At 40.4% G+C, this 25,189-nt stretch overlaps 1 protein-coding gene across 2 annotated transcripts in view; it reads left to right on the forward strand.

The window, feature by feature from the left end:
- The window catches only part of SCG3 (secretogranin III), a 38,633-nt gene extending 16,513 nt beyond the window's left edge, over positions 1–22,120 (forward strand). The window contains exons 9-13 of one of the 2 annotated variants that reach the window (XM_040226517.1): positions 2,626–2,709; positions 4,405–4,542; positions 16,670–16,750; positions 20,846–20,920; positions 21,513–22,120. In XM_040226517.1, coding sequence (XP_040082451.1) covers positions 2,626–2,709; positions 4,405–4,542; positions 16,670–16,750; positions 20,846–20,920; positions 21,513–21,631 — 497 coding nt within the window. In that variant the 3' untranslated portion in view covers positions 21,632–22,120. The remainder of the gene's footprint in view (positions 1–2,625; positions 2,710–4,404; positions 4,543–16,669; positions 16,751–20,845; positions 20,921–21,512) is intronic. The other variant, XM_040226518.1, reaches the window with a different exon arrangement.
- The last annotated feature ends 3,069 nt before the right edge of the window (positions 22,121–25,189 follow it).

The raw sequence follows: 25,189 nt of genomic DNA on the forward strand, positions 1-25,189 counted from the left end.
CACAAGAGGAGACTATCTAAATTATTTATTCTTACTTAGACTAAGTTTTGTTTTTAATGTTTGTGTTGTTAATAATTGTATGTTTATAAACAATAAATATGATTTAGAAAGACTAAGGAAATAGGGAAATGTCCATGATATACTGTTGAATGCTTAAAGCCATTTAGAACATAACCTTAATTTTGGTGTTTAAAAATGGATATACTGGGAGGGGATTTATGTATACCTATGGCTGATTCATGTTGATGTCTGACAGAAAATAACAAAATTCTGTAAAGCAATTATCCCTCAATAAAAAATAAATAACTTTTTAAAAATGGACATACATACATAAAGTTAGAAAGAAATATACCAAAATATGATCTGAGCAAAATAAGTGTTATTTTTTTCTTTATAATTTTCTTATCATTTTCATGTATAACTTTTACAATCAGAAAATGAGTTGTATGTAAAGAATTTTCTGTACAAGTATGTTGGCTTTTGACTTCCACTGCCATGGAGGTATACTCTCAGACCCCTGAGAGCTCAGATGCAGCATGGGTAGAAGGGAGAGAATTAAGTAACCTCTCCTCCTCCATCTCAGCATGTGACAGTGATCAGTGGTCTACACTTCTGTTCTGGTCCCAACAGTATGTGGTGACTACAAAGGGTGCCAGCTGTGGTTGCTATTTCAGAAAAGAAAGCAGAAGGCATCACACAATAGAATATACTGATTTTCATCTCAAAAAGAGATGGGGTAGGGTAGAAGAAAGAATTTTCTTGAGGCGAAGTAACACAAATAATGGAATCTTTGTAGACTAATTGTAAAGAAATGCTTGTTTGCACATAGCCCTGTCCTACCAGTGAGATGGATATCTGACTGGTTAAATAAACTGAATACCAAGAGTATGCATTCAAATTCACTACTGCCTTGAAGTGGTCAGAGTCTAGATTCCTATCTGATAACACCTACAAGATGTTACTCTAAAGAGCAGAATTAGGACAAAGACAAGAATACAGATTTTGGCTTAATATGAGTAGAGAAATTCTCACCCTTAAGACACTTAACATGATGGAGGTCTTAGCTAACTCTTGGGAGTAATCATTTTGCAGAATATAAGTGTATCACTTCAACATGTTGTATACCTTAAACTTACACAGTGCTCTATCTTAATGAAAATAAAAAAATTAAGACTAACAATAGAACTAGCTGCCTCATAGTGAGGGCCCTGAGTGACAGAAATCCAACTGTTTGGCTTATGCAAAAAGGGAATCTATTTCCTTATGTAACCAAAAAGTCCAAGGATGGGGGTGGTCTAGCTTCATGTTTGTGAAGCCCACCAAAGTGTGAGAATCCATTTCTTCTCCATCTCACTGACTCTGAATATTGATTCATTCCACATAAGCAACTCCATTATGAAACAAGATGGCTGGCACAGCCTAAAGCTCACATCTTCATGGTATACCAATCCTCATGGAAAGAGAGCATCTTTCTCCTAGCATTGCATCTCACTGGCCTGGCTAGAGTCATCTGCTTCTCCTTGAACTATAGCCCAAGGGACGGGGGAGGCAGACCTGGGTTATTCATGGATTGTAGCTCACCAGGCTCCTCTGTCCATGGATTTCTCCAGGCAAGAACACTGGAGTGGGTAGCCATCCCCTTCTCCAGGGAATCTTCTCAACCCAAGGATTGCACTGGGGTCTGGGCTTTCCTGGTGGCTCAGCTGGTAAAGAATCCTCCTGCAATACAGGAGACCTGGGTTTGATCCCTGGGTTGGGAAGATCCCTTGGAGAAGGGAAAGGCTACCCACTCCAGTACTCTGGCCTGGAGAATTCCATAGACTGTATAGTCTATGGGGTCACAAAGAGTTGGACACGACTGAGCGACTTTCACTTTTTCCCACATTGCAGGTAGATTCCTTATCATCTGAGCCACCAGGGAAGCCCATTCAGCCACCACTGGAGCCAAATATGCTGAGAGGGGGAGAGGTGTGGGCTTTCCAAAGGAAAATCAAGATGTAGTTACCAGGAGGCATTGAGTAGACCAAAACCACAGGTGTTCACTACAGTCCCCAACGCTGGATGTGTTCTAGCACTGGCCAGAAATGTGGAAGAAACTTCTGCAACTAACTGACTAGGATGCTGAACTTGAGAACCTCTAATTGTATGCCTTTCAATCCTGAGAGTCAATGATTTCTAGAAATATAATCCGTATTGAAGCATCTTACTAGCAGTGTTTTGCTTTTTTTGTTTCATTTTGATTTTGGCTGCACTGGGTTTTGCTTTGTGCAGGCTTTCTCTGGTTGTGATGAGAAGGGCTACTCTTCACTGTGGTGTGTGGGCCTCTCACTGTGCTGGCTTCTCTGGTTGCAGAGCACAGGCTCTAGACACAAGAGCTCAGTAGCTGTGGTGCATGGGCTTAGTTGCTCCTCACATGTGGAATCTTCCTGGATCAGGGATTGAACCTGTGTCCCTTGTATTGGCAGGCTGATTCTTATCCACTGTACCACCAGAGACGTCAACTAGCATTGTTAATATTGTGGAATTGCTATTGTGATATTTTGGGTGAGATTTAAACATTTTTAGTAGAATTTTGAAATCATCTTTGAAGACATAACCTTTTAATTCTTCTCCTCCCCCTTCCAGAAAACCTGGATGAAACAATTGCTCTTCAGACCAAGAATAAACTAGAAAAAAATGTTACTGACAATAAGAGCAAACTTTTCCCAGGTATGATTTTAACATTTATTTTCCAGCTTTTAGCAAAATAACCCTTTTGAGGGGTAAATCATAAACATCAGTAAATATTGGTAAAGAATTACAGATTTCAAAAAGTTTGAACACCTGAAATCCAACCATAGGATTAAGTAGCTATAACCTTGGCCAGTTTCACTACAGAATCTGATCCCAAGAAGCACTAAAAAGGAACGAAGGCTTTACTGAAGATTTTTAGGTGGTGGTTTGTGGATAAAGATGAGAACTGTGTCACAGGTTAAACAATCCTTTCTAAAATTCTCCTTTAGGTATCTTTTTCTCTGCCCAGATCACCATCACCCAGACCACTGTCCCAGACCGTCTGTCCCCTCTCTGCTGTCCCCGTCCATGCTGTCCCCTTCTCCCTCCTCTGAGACAGTTTGTGCCCCGTGTGGTATGACTTATGCCCTTGTCTCGGTTTCTTCACCCCTGCATCTCCACCCGTCACCCTGCTTAGCATGTCAAATGCCATGGGGTAGCCTTTCAGGGATGCAAGATAGGCAAAAAAGAGAAAAGATTGCAAACTCTTATACTTTAATTTTGTGTCCCTACCACAGAGATTATGTACATATATTTGATAGAATACATGCCACTTTAAATTGATGTTTTCAAGCAATTTTTAGTAACCTGGAAACATTGTTCCATAATGATGCTAATGACAAAAGCAAGGAACAAAATTGTACTACCAGGAAAAAGTATGCATAAAATATATATATATATACACACACATACTACCCCACAAAACTAGTGAATATTTTACAAAATGAGACAATAACTGATTTTTTTCCTATTTTTCTGTAGTAATAAACCTTTTATTGAAAAAAAAGCTTATCATTAGACTGCTGATGTTCCCTAGTTTACTGACCACAGCAATGCATTACAGTTGTTTTCAAGGGGTTACTTACTTCATGGTTTGATTCTTTAATATAGCATTTTTAGAAAGAAATATAGGGATTTTTTGGCCATGTTGTGTGACCAAATTGTGGGGATACTAATTCCTCAATTAGAGATCAAATCTTTATCTCCTGCAGTGGAAGCAGGGGGTCTTACCCATTAGATCACCAGGGAAATCCCAGAAATAATTATTTTAAGTGAGAAATGAGCAAGGATTATTATTGACAGCAAGGGTCCAACTCTCTTCTTTGTGTTAGGGTGACCAGGGGTAAGGAACTGTGAAGAAAGAGGCAGGAGAGAAGTCCAGCCACAGCCCCAAACCCTTATGTGTTATTTGAACAGAGTGTTCTTCAAAAATAACATTGAGGAGATGAGACAACTACAGTTATTTTCATTTGAAATCAAGACTCAATACTTTGGAAACTGACATATCTCACTTGAATATCTTTGTTGATTAAAATAAGGAGAATTAACAGAGTGTGGTAGAATGAAAAAAACACAACCAGAATCCAGAAAACTGGGAGTGGGGGAGTTGGCCCAGCTCTTCAGCCAATTCAGTGGCTTAGCACATCCCTTCCGCACATCTCTCCCCTCTTTGGGCCTCAGTTTCCTCTTCTGTCAAATGGGGAGGGGGAGGAGTCAGGCTAGGTAATCAGTAAGATCCTTCCAGCTCAAAAAATGGTCTGACCTCCAACTATACTTTTTCAATAAAATTTATTTCTACACTGGGAATTAATACATGAAATAGGGTTGTAACAGTGTACAATCTGATTACAGTGCCATCAGAGAAGAGTCATGAAGAAACAGACAGTACCAAGGAAGAAGCTGCTAAGATGGAAAAGGAATATGGAACCTTGAAGGATTCCACAAAAGATGATGACTCCAATCCAAGAGGAAAGACAGATGAGCCCAAAGGTATGAAATTGACAGCTCTATGTTGACAATTAAACTGGGGAAGCAAAAACTTTCACTTGAAGTTTGATCCAAAAGGCAAAGTCCCACCAAATCTGAGAAATTAGCACCATCTGTATAGAAAAGATTCAGCATGTGGTACTTTATTTGAATAGAAATCTTTTTTAATGGCCTTGAGTCTTCTGGGATGGCAAATTGGTTTCATCTTTTGATGGTCTTTAGTGTCCAGTGGGCTTCTGTGCTTGGGGAGAAACATTTATGACCATTTGTGCGTTGCTTAATGTCTAGTTTCTGAACTTATAAATTAAGCAATTTTTATTTAAACATAATTGACACTCCTCTAAACAGTCATATACTACTTATTCAACAAAGTCATCAAAATTTACAGATTTAACAAAGGAGATTTGCTTAATCATTTATAGTGATTGCAACCTGAAACTTTCAAAAACTTGATTAAAAATAAATCAAATATATCAAATTTCCTTAAATAAGCTAAATACTTAAAAGAAAAAAAAAAGCACTACACTAAACTAGCTCAGTAATTATAAAACCTGTTTTTATCCTTATTCTTACACATTCCTGGGGTTCAGTTTTTACGCAGCTCTAGTAAGTCTATATAATCTTCCTAGGTTTTGAGACACATTACCATATCCTCAAAGAAAGATACTCTGTTAAATTGCAAGTTCAAAATCATTAACCCTCAGATTTCAGGTCATCATGTGGGATCTGGATGCATAGTCCAGTGTTTTGAGCCCCTTTAATTACAAAGTGTGCTGGTTATATCATGGAAAATTTATATGTTTCTCAGATATTCTTTTTCTGAAACTCAGTGTCTTTACCAGAAGTTGTGAACAGATGGCTTAAACCTACTTTTTTTTTTTTGTCATTATGATATATTGAACTCTTTGGTATAATTGGAACCTTATTTATATCTTATCTGTATCTTATTAGTAGGGTCATCTAGAGGTTTCATTCCCTGGAAGCTGAGGGAATGGATCATTGCTCTGTTGGGGGAGAAGGTAGCAAGTATGACATTCAACTATTTTATCATCTGGAAACACATCACTGGGGTCCTTTTTCATTGTTTAGTACATATAATCATTAGTGGCAATGAACTGACAGACTGCTTATTTCTTGCTGTAATGTAAGGCCACAAAAGCTGATCATGTTCATGATATAGCTGTTTTTTTTAAAAAAACTTTTTATTTTGTTTTGGGATATAGGCAATTAGCAATGTTGTGATCCTTTCAAGTGAACAGTGAAGGGACTCAGTCATTCATATTTGTTGTTCAGTCACTAAGTTGTGTCCAACTCTTTGCGACCCGTGGACTGCAGCACTCCAGGCTTTCCTGTCCTTCACTAACTCCCAGAGTTTGCTCAGACTCATGTCCATTGAGTCAGTGATGCCATCCAACCATCTCTTAGCTTTTAATTTTGAAGAGACTGACCCACATGCAAGTTCCCAATCTTTCCTGCTCAGATAGAAACAGGTTCACATTCATACTTGTTAATAGACCCATGCTTAAAATGTCTGTGTATTAAGTAGAAAAGAAACTAGCTATTTATTTATCACCTTGTAACTTAATTAACAGCAATAAAAGTACAAACTATCTCTCTTGTATAAAGAGATTAAAAGATTATACTACTTTGTTAATGTCCACGCGTGCATGCCAAGTCTCTTCAGGCGTGTCCGACTCTTGAGACCCTATGGACTGTTGCCCCCCAGTCTCCTCTTTGTTAATATTTTATATTAAGCTTTTCCATTTTTGTAAGTTGTTCCAGCTGATAATAATGGTGATGATGATGATTTTTCTGTTTAAATTGGTGTAGCTTAGGAAGTAGGAACCCTGCCTCCAAGTTCCTCCTTTGTCCCTTTTGCCCTGTACCCAGTGGTTTTTAAAGCATCTATGCTCTCTAGCCACAAAAGGCTTTAAAAAAAAAAAAATTGAAGTATAGTCATTTACAATGCTGTGTTAGTTTTAGGTATATAGCAAAATATGTATGTATATTCTTTTCAGATTCTTTTCCATTATAGGTTATTACAAGATAATGACTATAGTTCCCTGTGATATACAGTAGATCTGTATTGTTTATTTACACATATTAATAGTAGTGGGGTCTTCCCTGATGGCTCAGTGGTAAAGAATCTACCTGCCAATGCAGGGACTTGGGTTTGATCCCTGGGTCAGGAAGATCCCCTGGAGAAGGAAATGGCAACCCACTCCAATGTTCTTGCCTGGAAATCCCATTGGGCACAGGAGCCTGGTGGGCTACAGTCCATGAGGTCACAGAAAGTCAGACATAACTTACTGACTAAACAACAATAGCAACAAATATAGTAGTGCATATCTGTTAATCACAAATTCCCAAACAGGCTATTCTAGACCTACTCTGAAGTTTCCTGCCCCAAGACTTGAAATCAATTCTCCTTCAAAGAATTCTGGTTCCTTTATATAGAAAATATAGAAAATTAAACTTAAGTTATACAGGTTCAAATGAGTGGTGTTGTTGGCCAAGGGTACTGCTTGTATTTCAGTTGCTGGGACTTTTTGAGACAGAGCCAAAAAAGAACTTTTTCTTAATATATGAAGTTCATGTTGATCTTTCCTATCTCATGAAGTTTTAGATTATTATACCTTTCTTCTCTCTAGGCTGGATTTCATAGACCATCACAGGTTTCTTCTACATTGCCATAGCTGACATGTCAAATCTAATTGTTTGGTAATAGCCTATGTTGGGAAAGGTTATGAGGCTGCATCTGGACTCAGGAGGAAAGAATGTTGCAATGATTAATTAATTAATAGTGTTTGTCATGGGCATGGAAAAGGGGGATTGGTAATATATGTGTCACATTTGGTGAGCAGTCATGCTGCCTTGATACTTCCACTCAACTCTAGGCCCACTTTGGATGAGTGGTAAACTTTTTAAAATAGTTTTTTAATTTGCCATCCTAGCAATTTTTTTTTGAGGAAATAGAAAGATGGCTTTAATTGTCAGCCAAGGGAAGGGAGAACACAGTAGGCTCATACCTCAAGAACTGTGCCCCTGCTTCATGAGGGGCCTGGGGGATTATATAGATGGAGCTTGCAATCAGGGGTAGGAGTAAAGAACAAAAAAACAGTCATAGGCTGGCATCTAGTAGCCTGGCCAGCCTAGCATTTTTAAGTGTACAGTTCAGTGGCATTAAGTTCATTCATATTACTGTGCTATGATCACGTCATCCATTTCCAGAACTCTTTTCATCTTGCAAAACTGAAATTCTATACTCATTGAATAGTAACTCCCCGTTCCCTCTGCCTCTCCAGCCCCTGGCAACCACTGCTCTATGTTCTGTCTCAATGAGTTTGACTACTGTAAATACTTCAGATCAGTGGAATCATGCTGTGTTTGTTCTTTTGCCACCAGTTTATTTAACTTAACATAATGTTCTCAAGCTTCATCTGTGTTGTAACATGTGTCAGAATTTCCTTCTTTTATCAGGCTGAGTAATATTTCATTGAAGGTATATACTACACTTTATCCATCTGTTTGTCTGTGGACACTTGTGTTGCTTCCACCTTTTGGCCATTGTAAACAATGCACTGATGGGTATACAAATATCGCAAGACTCAAAACTCTTTAATTTGGGCAGGGGTAATATTCCTAAAAGTGGAATTATTAAGTCATATGCTTCGCTGGTGGCTCAGATGGTAAAGAATCTGCCTGCAATGCAGGAGACCCTAGTTCTATCCCTGGGTTGGGAAGAACTCCTGGAGAAGGCAATGGCTACCCACTCCAGTGTTCTTGCCTGGAGAATTCAATGGAGAGACGAGCCTGATAAGTTATAAGTCCATGGGGTTGCAAAGAGTCAGAAATAACTGAGCATACACATAATTCTATTTTTAATTTTTTGAGAAACCACTATTTTCCGTAGTGGTTTCACCCTTTTACATTCCCACCAACAGTGTGCAAAGGTTTCAATTTCACCACATCCTCACCAACACTATTGTTTTCTGGGTTTGTTTGTTTGGTTTTTGTGGTAGCCATCCCAATGGATGAGTGGTGAACTTCTGAAAGATAGCTAACCAGGAAAAGAATGGTCCTGTGGCCTGAGCTAGAGAGCTAGGAATTGGGCAGCACAGAGGACTCCAGCTCAGTGCGCCTGAATCATCTCCTCTGGGAGCAACCCACGTGTGATGATGGTCCTTCCCTAGAAGGAATCATGCTCATTGCTTAGGACAACACTTTATATTGCTGTGCAAATATCCCTAGGAATGGGTTCTCCCAGGTCTCTTTGCTTGTTTTAAGAAGTGAAGTTGCTCAGTCGTGTCCGACTCTTTGCGACCCCGTGGGCTGTAGCCCACCAGGCTCCTCAGTCCATGGAATTTGCCAGGCAAGAATACTGGAGTGGGTTGCCATTTCCTTCTCCAGGGGGATCAGGGATCGAACCCCGGTCTCCTGCATTGCAGGCAGACGCTTTACCCTCTGAGCTACCAGGGAAGCCCTTGTTTTACGAAGGCATTATGTAAAAAAAAGGAATATGCAGGAGTTGATCCTTGGTAGCTCACTACTTCCTTTTTAGGATGTAAGTGGAGACTAATGATGAGGTTAGATTTCTCATTAGGATTTCCATTAGGTAATAATGGGGAGAGAGAAGGTTAAAACTCCATCCACTTAGTGTTGAACCCTTGTAATGGGCTGTCCTGAAACATTAAGAAAAGAGTAGGGATTCAGGGCTAAAATTAATCCCCCACCCACTCCCTGCTCCATTATTTAGAGACTTAATTTATTCATGCTATCCTCTTTACTCTGGAACAAGAAAAACTGATTCTAGTACAGTTTAGAGAACGCCAAATTGAGCTTAAGCCAAGGGCCAACATTTCTTGGAAGAAAGGCAATTAATGCCCGAAAGGACATATTATGACATACATCTTTGTATTCATAGTTGCTTTATTTGTACTTTTCTCAAAGGCTACTTTTCTTCTCCGATATAAAACTCAGTGAGAAAACACCTGTTGTCTCTAGGTTGAAAAATAAAATGTTTATTCATAATAAACATTTATTCCAATAGCAGGCTCACTATGCTCGGAAAGCTGCCAAAGGAATTTAAGGACCAATGCCTGCCTTTGAGGACACAGATAGCTCTGAAATTACCTAAGAATAGCTCTTAAGTCATATGTAGGCAAGTACAATGTGAGTCACAAGTGTATCCAATAGGCTCCCTTCAGAGAGAAAGCTGGAGGACTTACAGAGCAGAACGAGAATGAGGTAATGGCTCAGCTAAAACCACTTAAGGAAGTAATTAGAAACAGGACACATTGGCAGGAATATCTTCAGGGAGTCTGTTTTGGTCTTGTGACATGGGGTGATGGCTCCATCTAACCACAGCAAATATTGATTAACCATGCTAAGCATATGCTGGGGCCTGTGAAGAAAGGGAATAATACCAAAACAACAAAAATAGCGTACATTTATATCACTCTTCAACTTATAAAGACGTTCACATGCATTTCACTTCAAGTTTGATGCAAAACATCCTATTTAATTGCCAGTGATGGAACATAATCTATCCATCTTTATAAAATTATAGCCTATTCAGACTCTTGCTTTCTACAGGGACTCACGCTAAGAATAATATTTTAAAATATTGATTTCCAGTTGATGCAGTTATTTAAATGATCTGATCAATTCCTAAATATAGGGAAATGCCAGTGAAATCAAATTTACTCCAATTTCAGCCATATCTAGAAAGGTGCCTAATGTTTCAACTGAATTGCTCTCTGGAGACCACAGAATTTTGAAAGTTTATTCCATGATCTAAGTGTGGTTCTTTTTGCCAGTTTGATGTTTACTCTTTCACTTTTGCTCTATGAGTCACTGAAAATCTTTTTTTAAAAATCATCCAAGGGGTGAAATAAGCATTACCATACCCATAAACTCATCCCAGTGCTATCATTTGTCAATTTTATGGCTAGATAATGGAATTAAGTTGAAAAAGATGATCTCTAAGATAACTTTTCCCTAAATATCCTATCACTCCCCTATCTTCTTTACAGAAGCCAAAAAAGAGAAAGGAGCTTATTTAATAAATTGATAATAAAGTCAGCTAACTCATGGGGATGCTTTTATGTTTAAAGCAACATAAGAGGAGGAAATTCATGCCTTGATGCAAGCCCCAAGGCACTCTGTTAGAAAGGAACAAAAATAGTGAAGCCATCTTCTCCCAGTGAGTCAGCAAATGTGCCAGGAGCTCAGGCAGGCCGGAGACCTACCACCAACACAAGATTGTGCAGGAAAGCAAAGGAGAATTTCTCCCCATGTGTAGAAACCACGAGTCTTCTTTTCAGAATTCACTCCTGAATTTACAAATAGGTAAACCAAGGTTCTGGCTTCCCAAGTGGTGCTAGTGGTAAAAAACCCACCTGTCAATACAGGAGACATAAGAGATGCAGGTTTGGCCCCTGGGTCGGGAAGATCCCCTGGTGGAGGGCATGGCAACCCACTCCAGTATTCTTGCCTGGAGAATCCCATGGACAGAGGAGCCTGGCGGGCGATAATCCTTGAGGTCGCAAAGAGTCGAACACGACTGAAGTGATTTAGCCGCAGCAGCAAACCGAGTTTCCGAAGATGAACTGACTCACCCCAGAGCTCATAGGCAAACAGTGATAGAGCTGGGCCTTGAACTTCTGTCCCTTGACCCCCACCACTGCTCACCCCTCCCAGCATCCCATGCTGCATCTTGCAGGCATGTAAGTGGCATCACTTTGCACAAACTCTTTTGTTTTGTTTTTGTTTATGCTTCAACTTGTAGAATCTTAGTTCCCCAACTAGGGATTGAACCCAGGAATCCCCAGGATTGACCACCAGGAACTTCCCACTGAAATTTTTTAACTGAATGGCTCTGGGACCCACCTTGGCATCCATGATACCACTATCAGTTGCTTTGTTCAAGCCTGTACTTGTACAATCTTTACTGCACAGAATTTTAAGCAATATATCAAACAATTTTCACAAGCACTGTTTTTGAACATCTAATATCTTTAGTATATCCAATATTCAGTAGGTTAAACATACTGATTTCTACAGAGCTGGATTTTTTGTTTGCTGTTTTTTTGTTTTGTTTTTTTGGAGAGGGATGTTGGCAGATCACAGGAGCATGTCAGAATCAGAACAAATTCATATATACAAGGATATTTCTCTTGCAGGGCTGAGAACCAGAACAGTCAGAAAAGCAGGGCTACATCTTGACTCTGGCCCTCTTCCCATCTGCTTCAGCATATGTTTTAAGGCTTGTGCCATATTACCTCAGCCATGAGCTATTTTTTTCCAAAGGAAGCTGAAATTAATTTGAAAATAGGCCAGCTTTCCAAAGTGGACTCTCATGGGCTTTCAGTGCACACTGTGTAAATAAAAGATCTGCTTTACAGCTCCTGAGAAGAGGAAATGTAAATAGGAACCAGCTGCTTCTCTGAGGGCAGAGAGACACCTGATTTTATTCCTGTTTTTTCCAGTGCAATCGCAAATGTAGTGGGGGTGGGGGGTGGGGTGGGGTTCAGGACAAGTGAAAGTGGTTCCCAAACTTTGTCCCAAATTCAAATTGACTCAGGATTGTTGAAAAAAAAATCCTGATACTTAGTCCCTCCTCCAGATATTCTGATGTAATTGGTATGAGGAGTTGACCCAGGCATCAGGATTTTTAAAAGCTCTCCCAAGTGAATCCAATGTGCAGCCAAGATGGAGAAACACTGCCTGTTGGTTGGCCAGTTTGGTAATGACAACAGGCACTATATCTCTAGTCTAAAGGGTGAATTTTACCCAGTTCCATTCATTAGAGGCCCCAGATTCACCCTGGTTCAGGTTCTGACCCTTACTCAGCTGTCTGCTTGGGCACATCACTTACCCTCTCTAAGCCTGAGTTTCCTCATGGGTGAAATGGGACTAATAACACTGATTTCATAGAGCTCTGTGAAAATTAAATGCCATGTGAATGTAGTTTGTTTAGCACATTCATAGGTGTTTTAAAATGGTTTCTGATGTAACTACCATTTAAATTCAGAACCACTAAATTTCAAGTCTTATAAATAAACAATTAATATTTTGAAGAAGGAAGGAAAGAAGGCAGGGAGGGAGGAAGACCTATACAGTTTATTCTTCTTTAAAATTGTAGTTTCCCTGGTTTGGATTCCATGCTCACAAAACAATCTTCTGATTATGATTAGCTTCTATAAAAGCAAGTCTTCATCCATTTACTCGTTGCACAAATATTTATTCAGTGTCTATTATTATGTGTCAAGCTTTATTCTAGGCATGGGGGTACATTAACAAACAAGAACTGTTTCTAAGGGAGGAAGATAAGTAATAAACAATAAATTATATGATATGATAAAAAGTGATATGTATCATGGATAAAAATAAAGCAGAAAATGGGAATGAGGGTGATGGGGGGTTCCATTTTAAGTTAGGGAAGCTATCCTAATCCATATGTTACGATCCACAGAATAGTAGTCTTTAAAAATGTATATTTCTTTATTTGGCCTGCACCTGGTCTTAGTGGCAGCACGTGGGACCTCCCATCCTCGTTGTGCATGTGGGATCTTTAGCTGCGACATGTGGACTCTTATTTGCAGCATGTGGCAGTTCGTCGACCAGGGATTGAACCCAAGACCCCTGCTTTGGGATCTTAGAGTCTTAGCCACCAGGGAAGTCCCAAGATTACCAAACAAAAACACAAAAGAATCTGTGCAAAGTGATGCCTTTTAATGGGTTACAGTCTAGTTTTCTTTAATTTATAGTAAATTCATTCTTTGTTGTAGGTTGATAACGTTAATATGGTGAATAAAATTATTTTTCATGCATTTCATACTTTTAAAATTCAACACCATTTTTATACGTATTGGTTACTGAGCAAAAACCAACCTGACAAGATGATGCTGGGTCTCCCTATTTCCAGTAGTCTTAGATTGGGTTCCCTTCAAAGCAGATGCTGAGAAGGGGATTTGAGGTGGAATTTTTCCTTGGGAGGTGACCTCAGGAAGCTGTACTGAGGGACAGGTCTATGAGACAGGGGAGGCAAAGGAGCCACTGCAGTGTGTTAATGGGCAGACTTCAGCTGTGGGCAGTGAGACTCAGACCTCTAGGGACCATGTGGAATGAGCCCAAGGAAGCTGGGGTGTGTATCTGCCAAATCTGTCCACCCTTAGCTGAGGCTCCTATATTAGCATATCTGGAAGAACGGAAGCATGAGGGTGGGGAATCAACAGTGTCTGCTACACTATGGTCAAAACTTCATATTTATATTTTACTCTAATTGAGAATTTTTAATGCAATATATAAACAGAAACTAAGCTGTGATACTCCTTTACTCAAATAAGCTCTCCACAGGGTGTGGAGAAAAGGGAACCCTCCTACATTGTTGGTAGGAATGTAAATTGGTGCAAGCACCATGGAAAACAGTTTCGGGGTTCTTTAAAAAACTAAAAATAGAACTGCCATGTGATCCAGCCGTTCCAATTCTGGGCATATATCGGAGAAAACTAATGCAAAAAGATACATGTACCCAGTGTTCATAGCAGCACTATTCACAATAGCCAAGACATGGAAACAGCTTAAATGTCCATCAACAGATAATGAATAAAGAAGGTGTGGTAAAAAAAAAAAAAAAGGAGGAGGAGGTATGGTACGTACATACAATGGACTACTACTCAACTATGAAAAGAATGGAGTAATGCCATTTGCAGCAACACGGATGGACCTAGAGATTATCGTATTAAGTGAAGTCAGGAGGAGAAAAATCAAAGGCTGTATGATGTCACTTATATGGGAAAGCTAAATACGATACAAATATCTATGAAACTGAAACAGACTCACAGACATGAAAAACAGATGTGGTTGCCACTGCTGGGGGAAGGTGGGGGGAGGGTAGGGGGATGGATTGGGAGTTTGGGATTAACAGATGCAAACAATTATATATAGGAAGGATAGACAACAAGGTCCTACTGTATAGCACAGGAAACTATATTCAATACCCTGTGATAAACAGTAATGGAAAAGAATATCTATATGTATGACTTAATCACTTTGTTGTGCAGCAGAAATTAATACATTGTAAAACTATGGTTCAATAAAATAAATTTTAAAAAATTAAAAAATAAGCTCTCCATATTAGGATATGATATCACAGGTAAGATTGTGGGAAGAATGCTTAAAATTATTCAAAGAACAAGACTATTTTCACACATCCTCAAATGTTTTAGAAACTCTAATTACCTGATGTGCTAATGACAAATCATTATTAACTGTTCATTAAAGCAAACCCTATGAGAAACACTAATTTGATTTAAACTCATTAAAAATAATGAAATTGCATTCTTTAGAAATAGTCTACACTAAGATTTGTTTCCTTGTTCAAAATGCCTTTTCTAACAGAATTAATACAAAATAGAGAACACTGCTTTTTGGTTTTGTTTCATTTGTTTGTTTTGTTGTTACCAAATCCAGATGTTCTTCTTACAAAAGGACAATAGACAGTGAAAATCTCTACATTCTTTGTGTTGTAATGTTATGACATCAGTTGGTAGACATTGGTCTTTCTTGTGCTTTAACATTCTTAAAAGCAAAGAATTAAAATCAAGGCTTTTTCTACACAGGTAATTGAAGTGAATAGAGACTAGAAATTGTGACTCTCTTCTTTTGTTCACTTATCTCTTTTTGCAAAGGAGTTTCTTTGTGCTTCTTTGGGGACCAGTTAACATGCAACCCAGTAGGGAGGTAAGAGTGGGCTTAGAAGATCAGGAAGACGCTCAGGAAGTCATTTAGGTGAATGTTGGGGAAACAGAAACATCAGCAAATCTTAAGGCAACGTTACTATTCATGGACTGTAGTCAGATGTTCCCAGCTTCAAGCCTGGCTCTACTACTTACTAGCCTTGTGATCTTCAGCATGTTACTTCCTGTCTCTAAGTCTCAGTTTCTTCCCCTATTAAAATGGGGATTAAATAGGACTAGCTCAAAAGGTTGTTGTGATGAGTAAAAGAGATCATGTATTTGGGAACACAAAACACAGCCACTGGTACATAGTAAGCACATAGTACAGGAAGCTCAACCAAGAGGTCTGGTTAGGAGACTAGAGGTAACAGGGCTCAAAGAGGGTTCAGAACAGATGGTCCCCGCACCGAGCCCTGGCAGCTATTGCTTCTGCAAAGGCCCTGGACTTTGAAGGTGTTTTTTTCTTGGGTCATCCAGTATTCTTCAAGTCACCTGATCTCTTGATGCAGACACTCTAAGCATTAGGGACTCACTTGATTAAGGAGATGGTTGACTGTTTGATACAGAACAAGGCTACATCAGTGTCCATGTCTGAATACAAGTCTTTTCTTTTAAATAAGTAGCAGGTAGCAGAAACTTAGCCAGACTAGAGTCATGATTTCAGCTCTGTTATTTCCTGTATGGCCTCAGGAAATCACAGCCTCTTTGAGCCTTAGTTTCCTCATCTCTAAGCTGATAATACCTACACACTGCAGACAACAGTGCATCTAAAGGGTGTTACAGAGCGGATACTTCAGTGATGCCCATATCCTCCTGCCACACTTAAAGCCTGTCACAGAGTTTTACATCCAGGGGAGTTTTATTAATACTAGAAGGAGCTCTAAAGTTCTCCATCCAAGCCTTGAAATGAGGTCCAGGTCTCCTCTTTATCTGAGTGTTTACACACTCCCTCCCAGATTGGACAGAAGGCCTGTGTGCAGCTTATCCAAAGCCATAGACTTGGACTTATCACTTTTTTGATGTTGATTTCTTAAGTATCTGCCGCTCTAATTCAGTTCTTGACCCGATAATACACCTTAGTTTGAAAGAACCAACCTGACCGGAAATGAACCAATCTGAGACTGGTAGGAACCGACCCATCCAGTGAACTGAATCAAACTCTTCTTTGCCAAAATAAACTGTATTTATTTGTGTGTGGGGGATAACGGCCCCTTGATGTTACCAACTTGGACCTCCCTCCTGGATGCTCATCCCTGTTAGGGACGCTCTCCAACAAGTGCTCGATAAGTCCAATGTTTGTTCATGGTCTCTAACAGAAGTGTGATCTTTACAAAGAGATGCAAATGGTTTTTATGAGTGTTTAATATAGGTGCTCTTAACTTTTTCAGGGAAAACAGAAGCCTATTTGGAAGCCATCAGAAAAAATATTGATTGGTTGAAGAAACACAACAAAAAGGAAAATAAAGAAGGTAAGGATTTAGTGTGGTTGTTAATTGCAAACATCACCCATTTGTCAGGAGCTCTTATTTTGTATTTTTTTTTAATTAGCCATGCAGCTTTCAGGGTCTTAGTGTCCCAACCAGGGATCGAACCCAGGCCCCTAGCAGTGAAAGCACAGAATCCTAACTACTGGACCACTAGGGAATTCCCAGGAACTGTTATTAAAGACTCTCATAGTCAAATTAGGCTAAAGTCCCCTCTCAGCCCAAAAGACTTGGCACCACCCCTCAGATGCAAAACGGAACAGACCTCCATTTCTCTCAATTTTCAAATCATCCTTTCAAGCAAAGGCATTTTCTTTTCCATTTTGTTATGAAAAAAATGCCAAACAGAAGCAGAGAAAATAGTATAATAAATCCCCACAGACCCATCACCCACCTTCAATAATTATCAACATTTTGTCAATCTTCTTTTGTCTACCCCCTCCCCTTTTCTTGAAGTATCTTAAACATTTCCTGAGCTCCTATTGGTGTACCCTGCAGTCACAAAGGCAGTCACTCACTCACTTAAATCACAGAACCAGACTCTGTTATGAGTGCCAGAAATGTGAAGGACTGTAAGATGCAGCTCCCCACCCCCTGCCAAATTACTCACACCATCAATAAAGCTCTGGTGGGCCTCACTCAGGACTGACATGATAAGCATGGTGGTGAAGAGATAAGAGGAGAGGGCACATCTCTTTACACTGGGAGAAAGGGCTGCAGGAAAGCCTGTGCTGGAAAGGCAAGAAGAATTTTTGAGTGAGGAGAGATGGAGGCCGAGGGAACACTGAGCCCAAAGACATAAATGGACAAAAGAGAGTGATGCATTCTGGGAACTGGAGCCATTCATTTTTCCCAGGAGCACTGGGGTGCTCTGTTAGGAGGACCTGCAGACAGAGCCGGGGAGATGGGCAGCGGCCAAGTCAGGAAAAGGCTTGTGCACCCTGCAAAGGAGGTTAATTTTAGCCAGAGGAGACTAAATCAGGACTTAATTAGGTTAACGACTGAGAAGTCTTTCTGGCAGCAGTGTGGTTACAGACTGAAAAAATAAAACCCCAGAAACCAGGCAAGAGATAGGAGGCAAGGATTTGGAGCAGGTAGGATGGGGCTTAAACCAAGGTGAGGGAGGGGGACAAAGAAGAAAGGAGAAACTCCAGAACCACATGGAGAGAGGATTCTAGTATGATTTCCAGGGGTCTAGCCAGAGTAGTTGATGCTTTTAAAATGAGAGGAGCAGGGCTTTTCAAACTTGAAAATGCATTCATGTCACCTGCCAGATCTCCTAATGCCCACAGGACCACTAAGTCAAGCTCAAGGGGCAGGACCCAGGCAGAGAACTTATGAGATAGAGCATAGTGGGAACAAGAGGTGTTTTCAGCACTCCTTTAGCCTGTGATCATACAAGTCGAGCAAGATGGAAATTATTATCAGGCCTTTACACATACTTTATTTCATTTGGTTCAAAATGATATGAATTAGCCAGCTGTCATTTCCATTAAAGTCACGTGAACCATATTTCACCAATCTGTCATTGATTGAAAAATGCACCATCACTTCATGTACCACTTAAGAAAAATTATAACATGCCATTAACAATGGCAAAGACTTTAAAATTATTTTTATAAAGTTTATCTTAGCATCAGTATAATACAGTATGTACCAAAATGCATTCAGTATGTACAAAAATTCAGTGTAAATTGTATGCACCAACCATAGTATTTATGTTCTTTCACTGATTAACACATAAATCTGACTTCTGGTCATAACCGGCAACATCCTGCAATTCAATCTTTCCGTTCTAGAAATGACCAACTAGTGAAGCATGGAACTCTAGTGCTTGCATATTGGAGGCTTTATGAATAAACTTCAGAATGATAGTGTTGGGTCTTCTGCCTTTAGGAAGTGAGGGTGACATGCATTTCACCCTTCTCAAGGCAGAAACAGTGAGCTCTTCCTCCACTACATTTATATGTGCTCAGCCTGATCTGGGTCATCTCTCAAAGCCTGTGGAGACCCAGGTCCTAGAGCCATACAGTGGCTGGGACACTGTGAACAGGAAATCTTACCATTGGTTCCGACCTTCCTTACCCTCTGCAGATGCCCTTTGCTTGACAGGGGCCTGGGGTGACCTGAATCTACTTCCCAAATTCAGGAAAGGGAGGTCCACACGATGTGACAATGAGGAGAATAATGAAATTTTACTACTACTACTAAGTCGCTTCAGTCGTGTCCGACTCTGTGCGACCCCATAGATGGCAGCCCACCAGGCTCCGCCATCCCTGGGATTCTCCAGGCAAGAACACTGGAGTGGGTTGCCATTTCCTTCTCCAAAGCATGAAAGTGAAAAGTCAGTGAAGTCGCTCAGTCGTCTCCGACTCTTAGCAACCCCGTGGACTGCAGCCCACCAGGCTCCTCCATCCATGGGATTTTCCAGGCAGGAGTACTGGAGTGAGGTGCCATCTTGAGCAGGCTTAAAAATAAAGTCTGTACTTTTCAAAAAGTGAATAATAGCCCTTATCCTTTTTGAGTCTTAACAACCTTAAAACCTTTTTAAGTTAGCAAGGTAGCTACTCCTGGTGCACTCTAACCTCCAGCTAGGGCAGAACTGGGACTGGCTCCGACAGCCTTTCCTCTGCACCATGCTGGTTTTCCAGCCCCATTTTCACACAGTGACAGCCATGTTTGTAACATCTTTATAAGAGTTTTTTCCATTTCAAATGAAAGCAAAATATTTTCCTGTTTGTCTATTCAACTCATCTGTTCACAGACGTTTTGGGGGAGTTTGCCTATTGTCCCACTAAAGATACTGACCCAGAACTGGTTCTGAAAAGCCAGTGTTATTAATAATTTGAACCAGTGCCTCTCGGTGCCCTGTGAATCGGTCAGGAAGCCACTTGTGAGGTGCGCACAAGATATACACTCAGCCTGATTCTGTAACTCGTGCCTGAGAGAATGGGAAAGTCAAAACTGAAACAAAATAGAACCTCCAAATACCTATTGAACGTCCTGCATGTGTTAGATGCTTCACATTCAGCACTTCAAGCTCATAGAATGATCAAAGCAGTGACTACAGACAGACCTGAATTCAGAACCTATCATAACCCGAACACGTGACTTACCGCCTCTGTCCTGTCTGTTCATCTCTGAAATGGGGACACTAACGCTCTCCTCGTGGGGTTTTGTGAGGAGCAGATAAGACGCGGCTGTAAAATGCTCGGCGCTGCTAGTTGTCTCTTCAGTAGTCATGGCCGAGTTCAAACCAAAAGGAGCAAATGCCCTCCTAACCACCTCTCTCTGCGCCTCAGCTCACCTTGATATGATAAACACCTGATCCTTGTAAAGAGGTCCTTCTGGTCTGGTTTTCCTTTCATGCAGAGGCTTAAAGATGCCCGGGTGACCCAGGTTCAGCTTCTATTCAGGCTAGCTAAAGGTGGCCATGGAATGCCCAGAGCTTTTGTACTGCACCCTGCCCCCCCCACCCCGCCCCACCATGCTTTCTCTTCCTTTTACAAACTGACAGAAGGCAGAACTTTGTTCCAGGGGCTGCCAACAGCCAAGATGAATGGCATGGCACCCAAGAAACTCAGCCTCAGGCAGCTCACGGCCTGGGGGGTGTCATGGAAGACCTACATGCCCAGTCATGGGGGTCATGTGTCATTCATTTTGATGCCTCCCTAGGATGTATTCTATGTAGCTATTTAAAATGATATTTCTGAGAATATCAATGTTCACTGTGTAAACTGAGTAAAGGGAATTAGTTATTAATATAAGGTTAAATGTACCTTGTGATCACAACTGGGTGTTGAGATGTACATTGAAAAGCTAAAAGGAAACAGAACAAAATATCCATTGTGGTTTATCAATGACAATAGAATCCAGGTGATTTAAATACTAATTTAGTGTTTCTATATTTTCCCTATTTTAAAACAATAAGCATATAATACTTAAAGCATCAAGGGAAGATGTGGGGGGTTTTTTCCAAGCCTTCAGAAAGATGCCACCAGCAGCCTCCTTATTTGGTTGAGGATCTTTTTGTTTTTTGTGGATGGTTCAATGGTTTACATAAATTTTTTGTTTAAGTAGGACAGAGGAACCACAAAGAGGTTATGGTTTCGCTTTTCACTCCCTGCATACAATTCAAACAACATGAAAATCAAGGTAATTCTTAATATGAAAAAAAAAGTGGGTTGTCATAGCAACGTGGGCTTACCCAGTGTAACAAGTTGAAGAAGTCAGAGCACCTGGTTCTGATCATAACTTTTACTAGCTGTGTGACCTTGAATAAGGAACTTAAGCTTTAGGGTCTTGTTACCCACAGTGTGTTTCCTGGACAGGCAGCATCAACATCTCCTGAAACCTTGTTTAAAATGCAGAATATGGTCCCCCTCCCCCGCTCAGGCCTACTGAATACAGATCTGCAAGTTCCCAAGAGCCCCAGGTGATTGATATAAACATTAAAGTTTGTGAAGCCCTGGTTTATGAACCTGTTCCCTTTCTGGTCAAATGAGGGCTATTCTCCCCACCTGAATGCCTCATAATGTTGTGATGAAAAGCAGATGGGATAATAAAATGTATATAAACATGATTTGAAGCTGCAAACTACTGCAACAATGCCAAGAACTAAAATGCCTTCCATTGTGAAAGATGGGCATGGTAACTGTGTTGTACAAAATGCTTCGCCAGTAGTGATCAGTGTAATGGATTGTGCTTTCCTGATCTTTGCTCATGATACTCAAATGATATTTTCCAGATTATGACCTTTCAAAGATGAGGGACTTCATCAACCAACAAGCTGATGCTTATGTGGAGAAAGGCATCCTTGATAAAGAAGAAGCCGATGCTATTAAGCGTATTTACAGTAGCCTGTAAAAATGGCAAACGACCCAGGAGTCTTTTAACTGTTTCAGAAAATGTAGTGTAGCTTAAAACACTTCTAATTCTGTGATTAAAGTTATTTTGACCCAACGATTATTAAAGTGCTGAATTTACAGTAGTTACTCTTAAAAGTGGTGAAAACAATAGCTTTCTTGCCGTAAATACTATCTGAAAAGTAAAGTTGTATGTAAGCTGAGAGTTTGTATATAGAATTCTTATTTCTTTATAGATTTACATTTTATAACCAGATATATGTTGCTTTGGAAAAGCCTGTAATGGAGTGAACTTAAAGCTGGACCCTCATTCCACTGTGTCACACATACAAATACTACCCCCCCCCCTTGAAGAATTAGGGGGCTCTGTTTTCAAGGCATGCTGGGTACCAAAGCACCTCATAGACTATCTGTTACAAGATGTCACTTCTGTACCTCTTCCCTTTTGGGAGCTGAAATAAATTCACATTTCCTCGAAGCCTCTACAGCTTAAAATGTAGCTATCAGCTTTTTTGGCTACCCCTGCTGGCTCTTTCGGAGAAGGCAATGGCGACCCACTCCAGTACTCTTGCCTGGAAAATCCCATGGGCGGAGGAGCCTGGTAGGCTGCAGTCGGACACGACTAAGCAACTTCACTTTCACTTTTCACTTTCATGCATTGGAGAAGGAAATTGCAACCCACTCCAGTGTTCTTGCCTGGAGAATCCCAAGGATGGGGGAGCCTGGTGGGCTGCCGTCTATGGGGTTGCGCAGAGTCAGACACGACTGAAGCGACTCAGCAGCAGCAGCAGCTGGCTCTTTATCAGGCCCAACGGCACAAAAAGGAACCTGAAAAATAGGCATAGGATTTGCTGGATTTATTAACCATTTCTCCCCACTCTCAACATTTCCTATTAGTGGGATTTCAGAAACTGAATTTTTCTCTTAAAAGGGATACCGAACTATGTACTCTCCAAGAAGACAAATGAGGTCATAAAATACTACATAAAGCAAGGTAAAAATTGATAACAGACTCAAGTTATCCAAACTGAATTTGATCCAAGCCAAGGTTTCTCAACAGAGAGCAGGAGGACCAGGGAGTTGGGTAGATAGATGTGTGTTCTTGACTCTTTGAAACCCCATGGACTGTAGCCTGCCAGACTCCTCTGTCCATGGAATTTTCCAGACAAGAATACTGGAGCGGGTTGCTATTTCCTCGTTCAGGGAATCTTCCTGACCCAGGGATGGAACCCACGTCTCTTGCATCTCCTGCATTGGCAGGCAGATTCTTTACCACTAGCACCACCTGGGAAGCTTGGAAGGGTAAATATCAAGATAAAAATCATTCCCTTCCTTTGGGGGACCATGGGCACATGTATATGTATGGCTGAGCCCCTTTGCTATCCATCTGAAACTATCACAACATTGTTAATCAGCTACATTCCAATATAAGATAAAATTTTTTTTTTAATCATTCCCTTCCCTGTGAACCAAAGCTTATAGATGAGCTTTCCTGAAGGACAAGGTTAACGAATGTTAGATCCTTGCAACCCCTGTTCCTCAACCACCACTACAGACACAGTCAAGATACAACACACAGTGATGCTTCCTCCTGAAGTGTTAATGCTTTGAATTAACAAACCAAAGAATGCTTTGAAAATGTATTATTCAGTATAAATTATATATTTTCTATATATTTCAGTTGAAAATCATAAAAATAACATAATGCTTTATATATCGGCTATCTTACTTCAGATGGCTTCTGCTACCTGTCTTGAATGCCCCTACCTCATATTCAGTGTTTGGTGAGGAATGGGGGACATACAGAGAAGCTACAAATGGTGTTTTCATGGGGAGGAGACCACTGCTGCTTCTCCCCACCTTCTCTAGAGTTGCAAAAACAAAACCCACAGCCTGACACACAGAGAAACAAAACTCATAATGTTTTAGAAAAGCCAGTGCCCACTGGTGAATAGTGAGAAGGAACCAAAACATCTTTGCCTGAATTATACTTGCCAAAGCACAATGAGTCAGATCATTTGAGTGACTCATCTTTGATAAATGACTCGATTTCACCATGACCTGTAGTCCAAAAATGCTGCTTCTACATTAGAGAGAATTAACTGATTGTGACCCAAGCATTTTCTCCGTTCACTTGTCTAATAGTTTACCTAAATATCTACGCAGTATTTTTAAAATAAGGTTTTACTAGGGGAGTTCATTGTAGCTTTCAGAGCACACTGACATTCATTAGCTCCTATTGATAAACAAGACAGAAGGAGACTGTCAGTCCTGTTCTATACATGAAGAAACTGGTTCACAGAAAGGGCACTGGACATACCCAAACTCTGATGGCCAAGAAATGATAAAGCTGGGATTAGAACCCAGATTCTTGTCTCGGTTTCTCCTCCACAGTGCTTCTGTGTGCAAAGTGAAAGTGAAGTCACTCAGTCGTGTCCAACTCTTTATGACCCCATGGACTGTAGCCTATCAGGCTCCTCCGTCCATGGGATTTTCCAGGCAAGAGTGCTGAAGTGGATTGCCATTTCCTTCTCCAGGGGATCTTCCCGACCCAGGAATCGAACCCAGGTCTCCCGCATTGCAGGCAGACACTTTACCATCTGTGTGCAAGGCAATGATTAAAGGACTCTGGTCCAGCACAGTTTGACCGTGGCCTTGGTGAATTCAGTTTTCAGTATCTTGAAGATGAGGTAAGAGATGTTTTTGCTAGAAATTGCTAAGAGAGACCTTAGGCAAAAATAAAATACTCAGAAAAATGTTCCTGAGATTGTGCCTTTCATTTCCAATTTGTCTTCTGGATAGTATTTTTGGATTTGCGTCTTTTGGATTACTCTCAAATTTCATATTATCATAAAAACTCTTTAAATTAAAAATAATTCCTGGACTTTTTTTTTTAAGAGGTCTTAACGTTTCCTTATATACATGACTGTTTCCCTTCCTAATTTTTTTTTCTTTTTCTTTTCTGCTTTCTCAACTCCCTCCCCATAATGCAGGTAGTAGTGGCTACAAGAAAATAGCAAAGCATGATTAAGAGATAACCATATAGCAAAAATAATAATAATGTGAGGAAAAAAATGAGCAGTTATCATGAGAAAAAGCATGAGAAAATATTAGGGGACAAAACCCCAAACACAAGGGATTATGTACATTATGAACAAGCGAGAAATTTAAGACAAGGGCAAACAGCTGTTTTCCATTCATGCCCCTGTTCAGTTCAGTTCAGTCATGTCTGACTTTGTGTCCCCTGGATGGCAGCATGCCAGGCTTCCCTGTCCATCACCAACTCCCCAAGCTTGCTCAAACTCATGTCCATTGAGTCAATGATGCCATCCAACAATCTCATCTTCTGTCATCCCCTTCTCCTCCTGCCTTCAATCTTTCCCAGCATCAAGGGCTTTTCAAATAAGTCAGTTCTTCACATCAGGTGGCCAAAGTGTTGGAGTTTCAGCTTCAGCATGAGTCCTTCCAATGAATATTCAGGACTGATCTCCTTTAGGATGGACTGGTTGAATCTCCTTGCAGTCCAAGGGAGTCTCAAGAGTCTTCTCCAACACCACAG

The sequence above is a fragment of the Oryx dammah genome, unplaced genomic scaffold, assembly GCF_014754425.2.
Source record: "Oryx dammah isolate SB20612 unplaced genomic scaffold, SCBI_Odam_1.1 HiC_scaffold_26, whole genome shotgun sequence".
Classification (NCBI taxonomy): Eukaryota; Metazoa; Chordata; class Mammalia; order Artiodactyla; family Bovidae; genus Oryx; species Oryx dammah.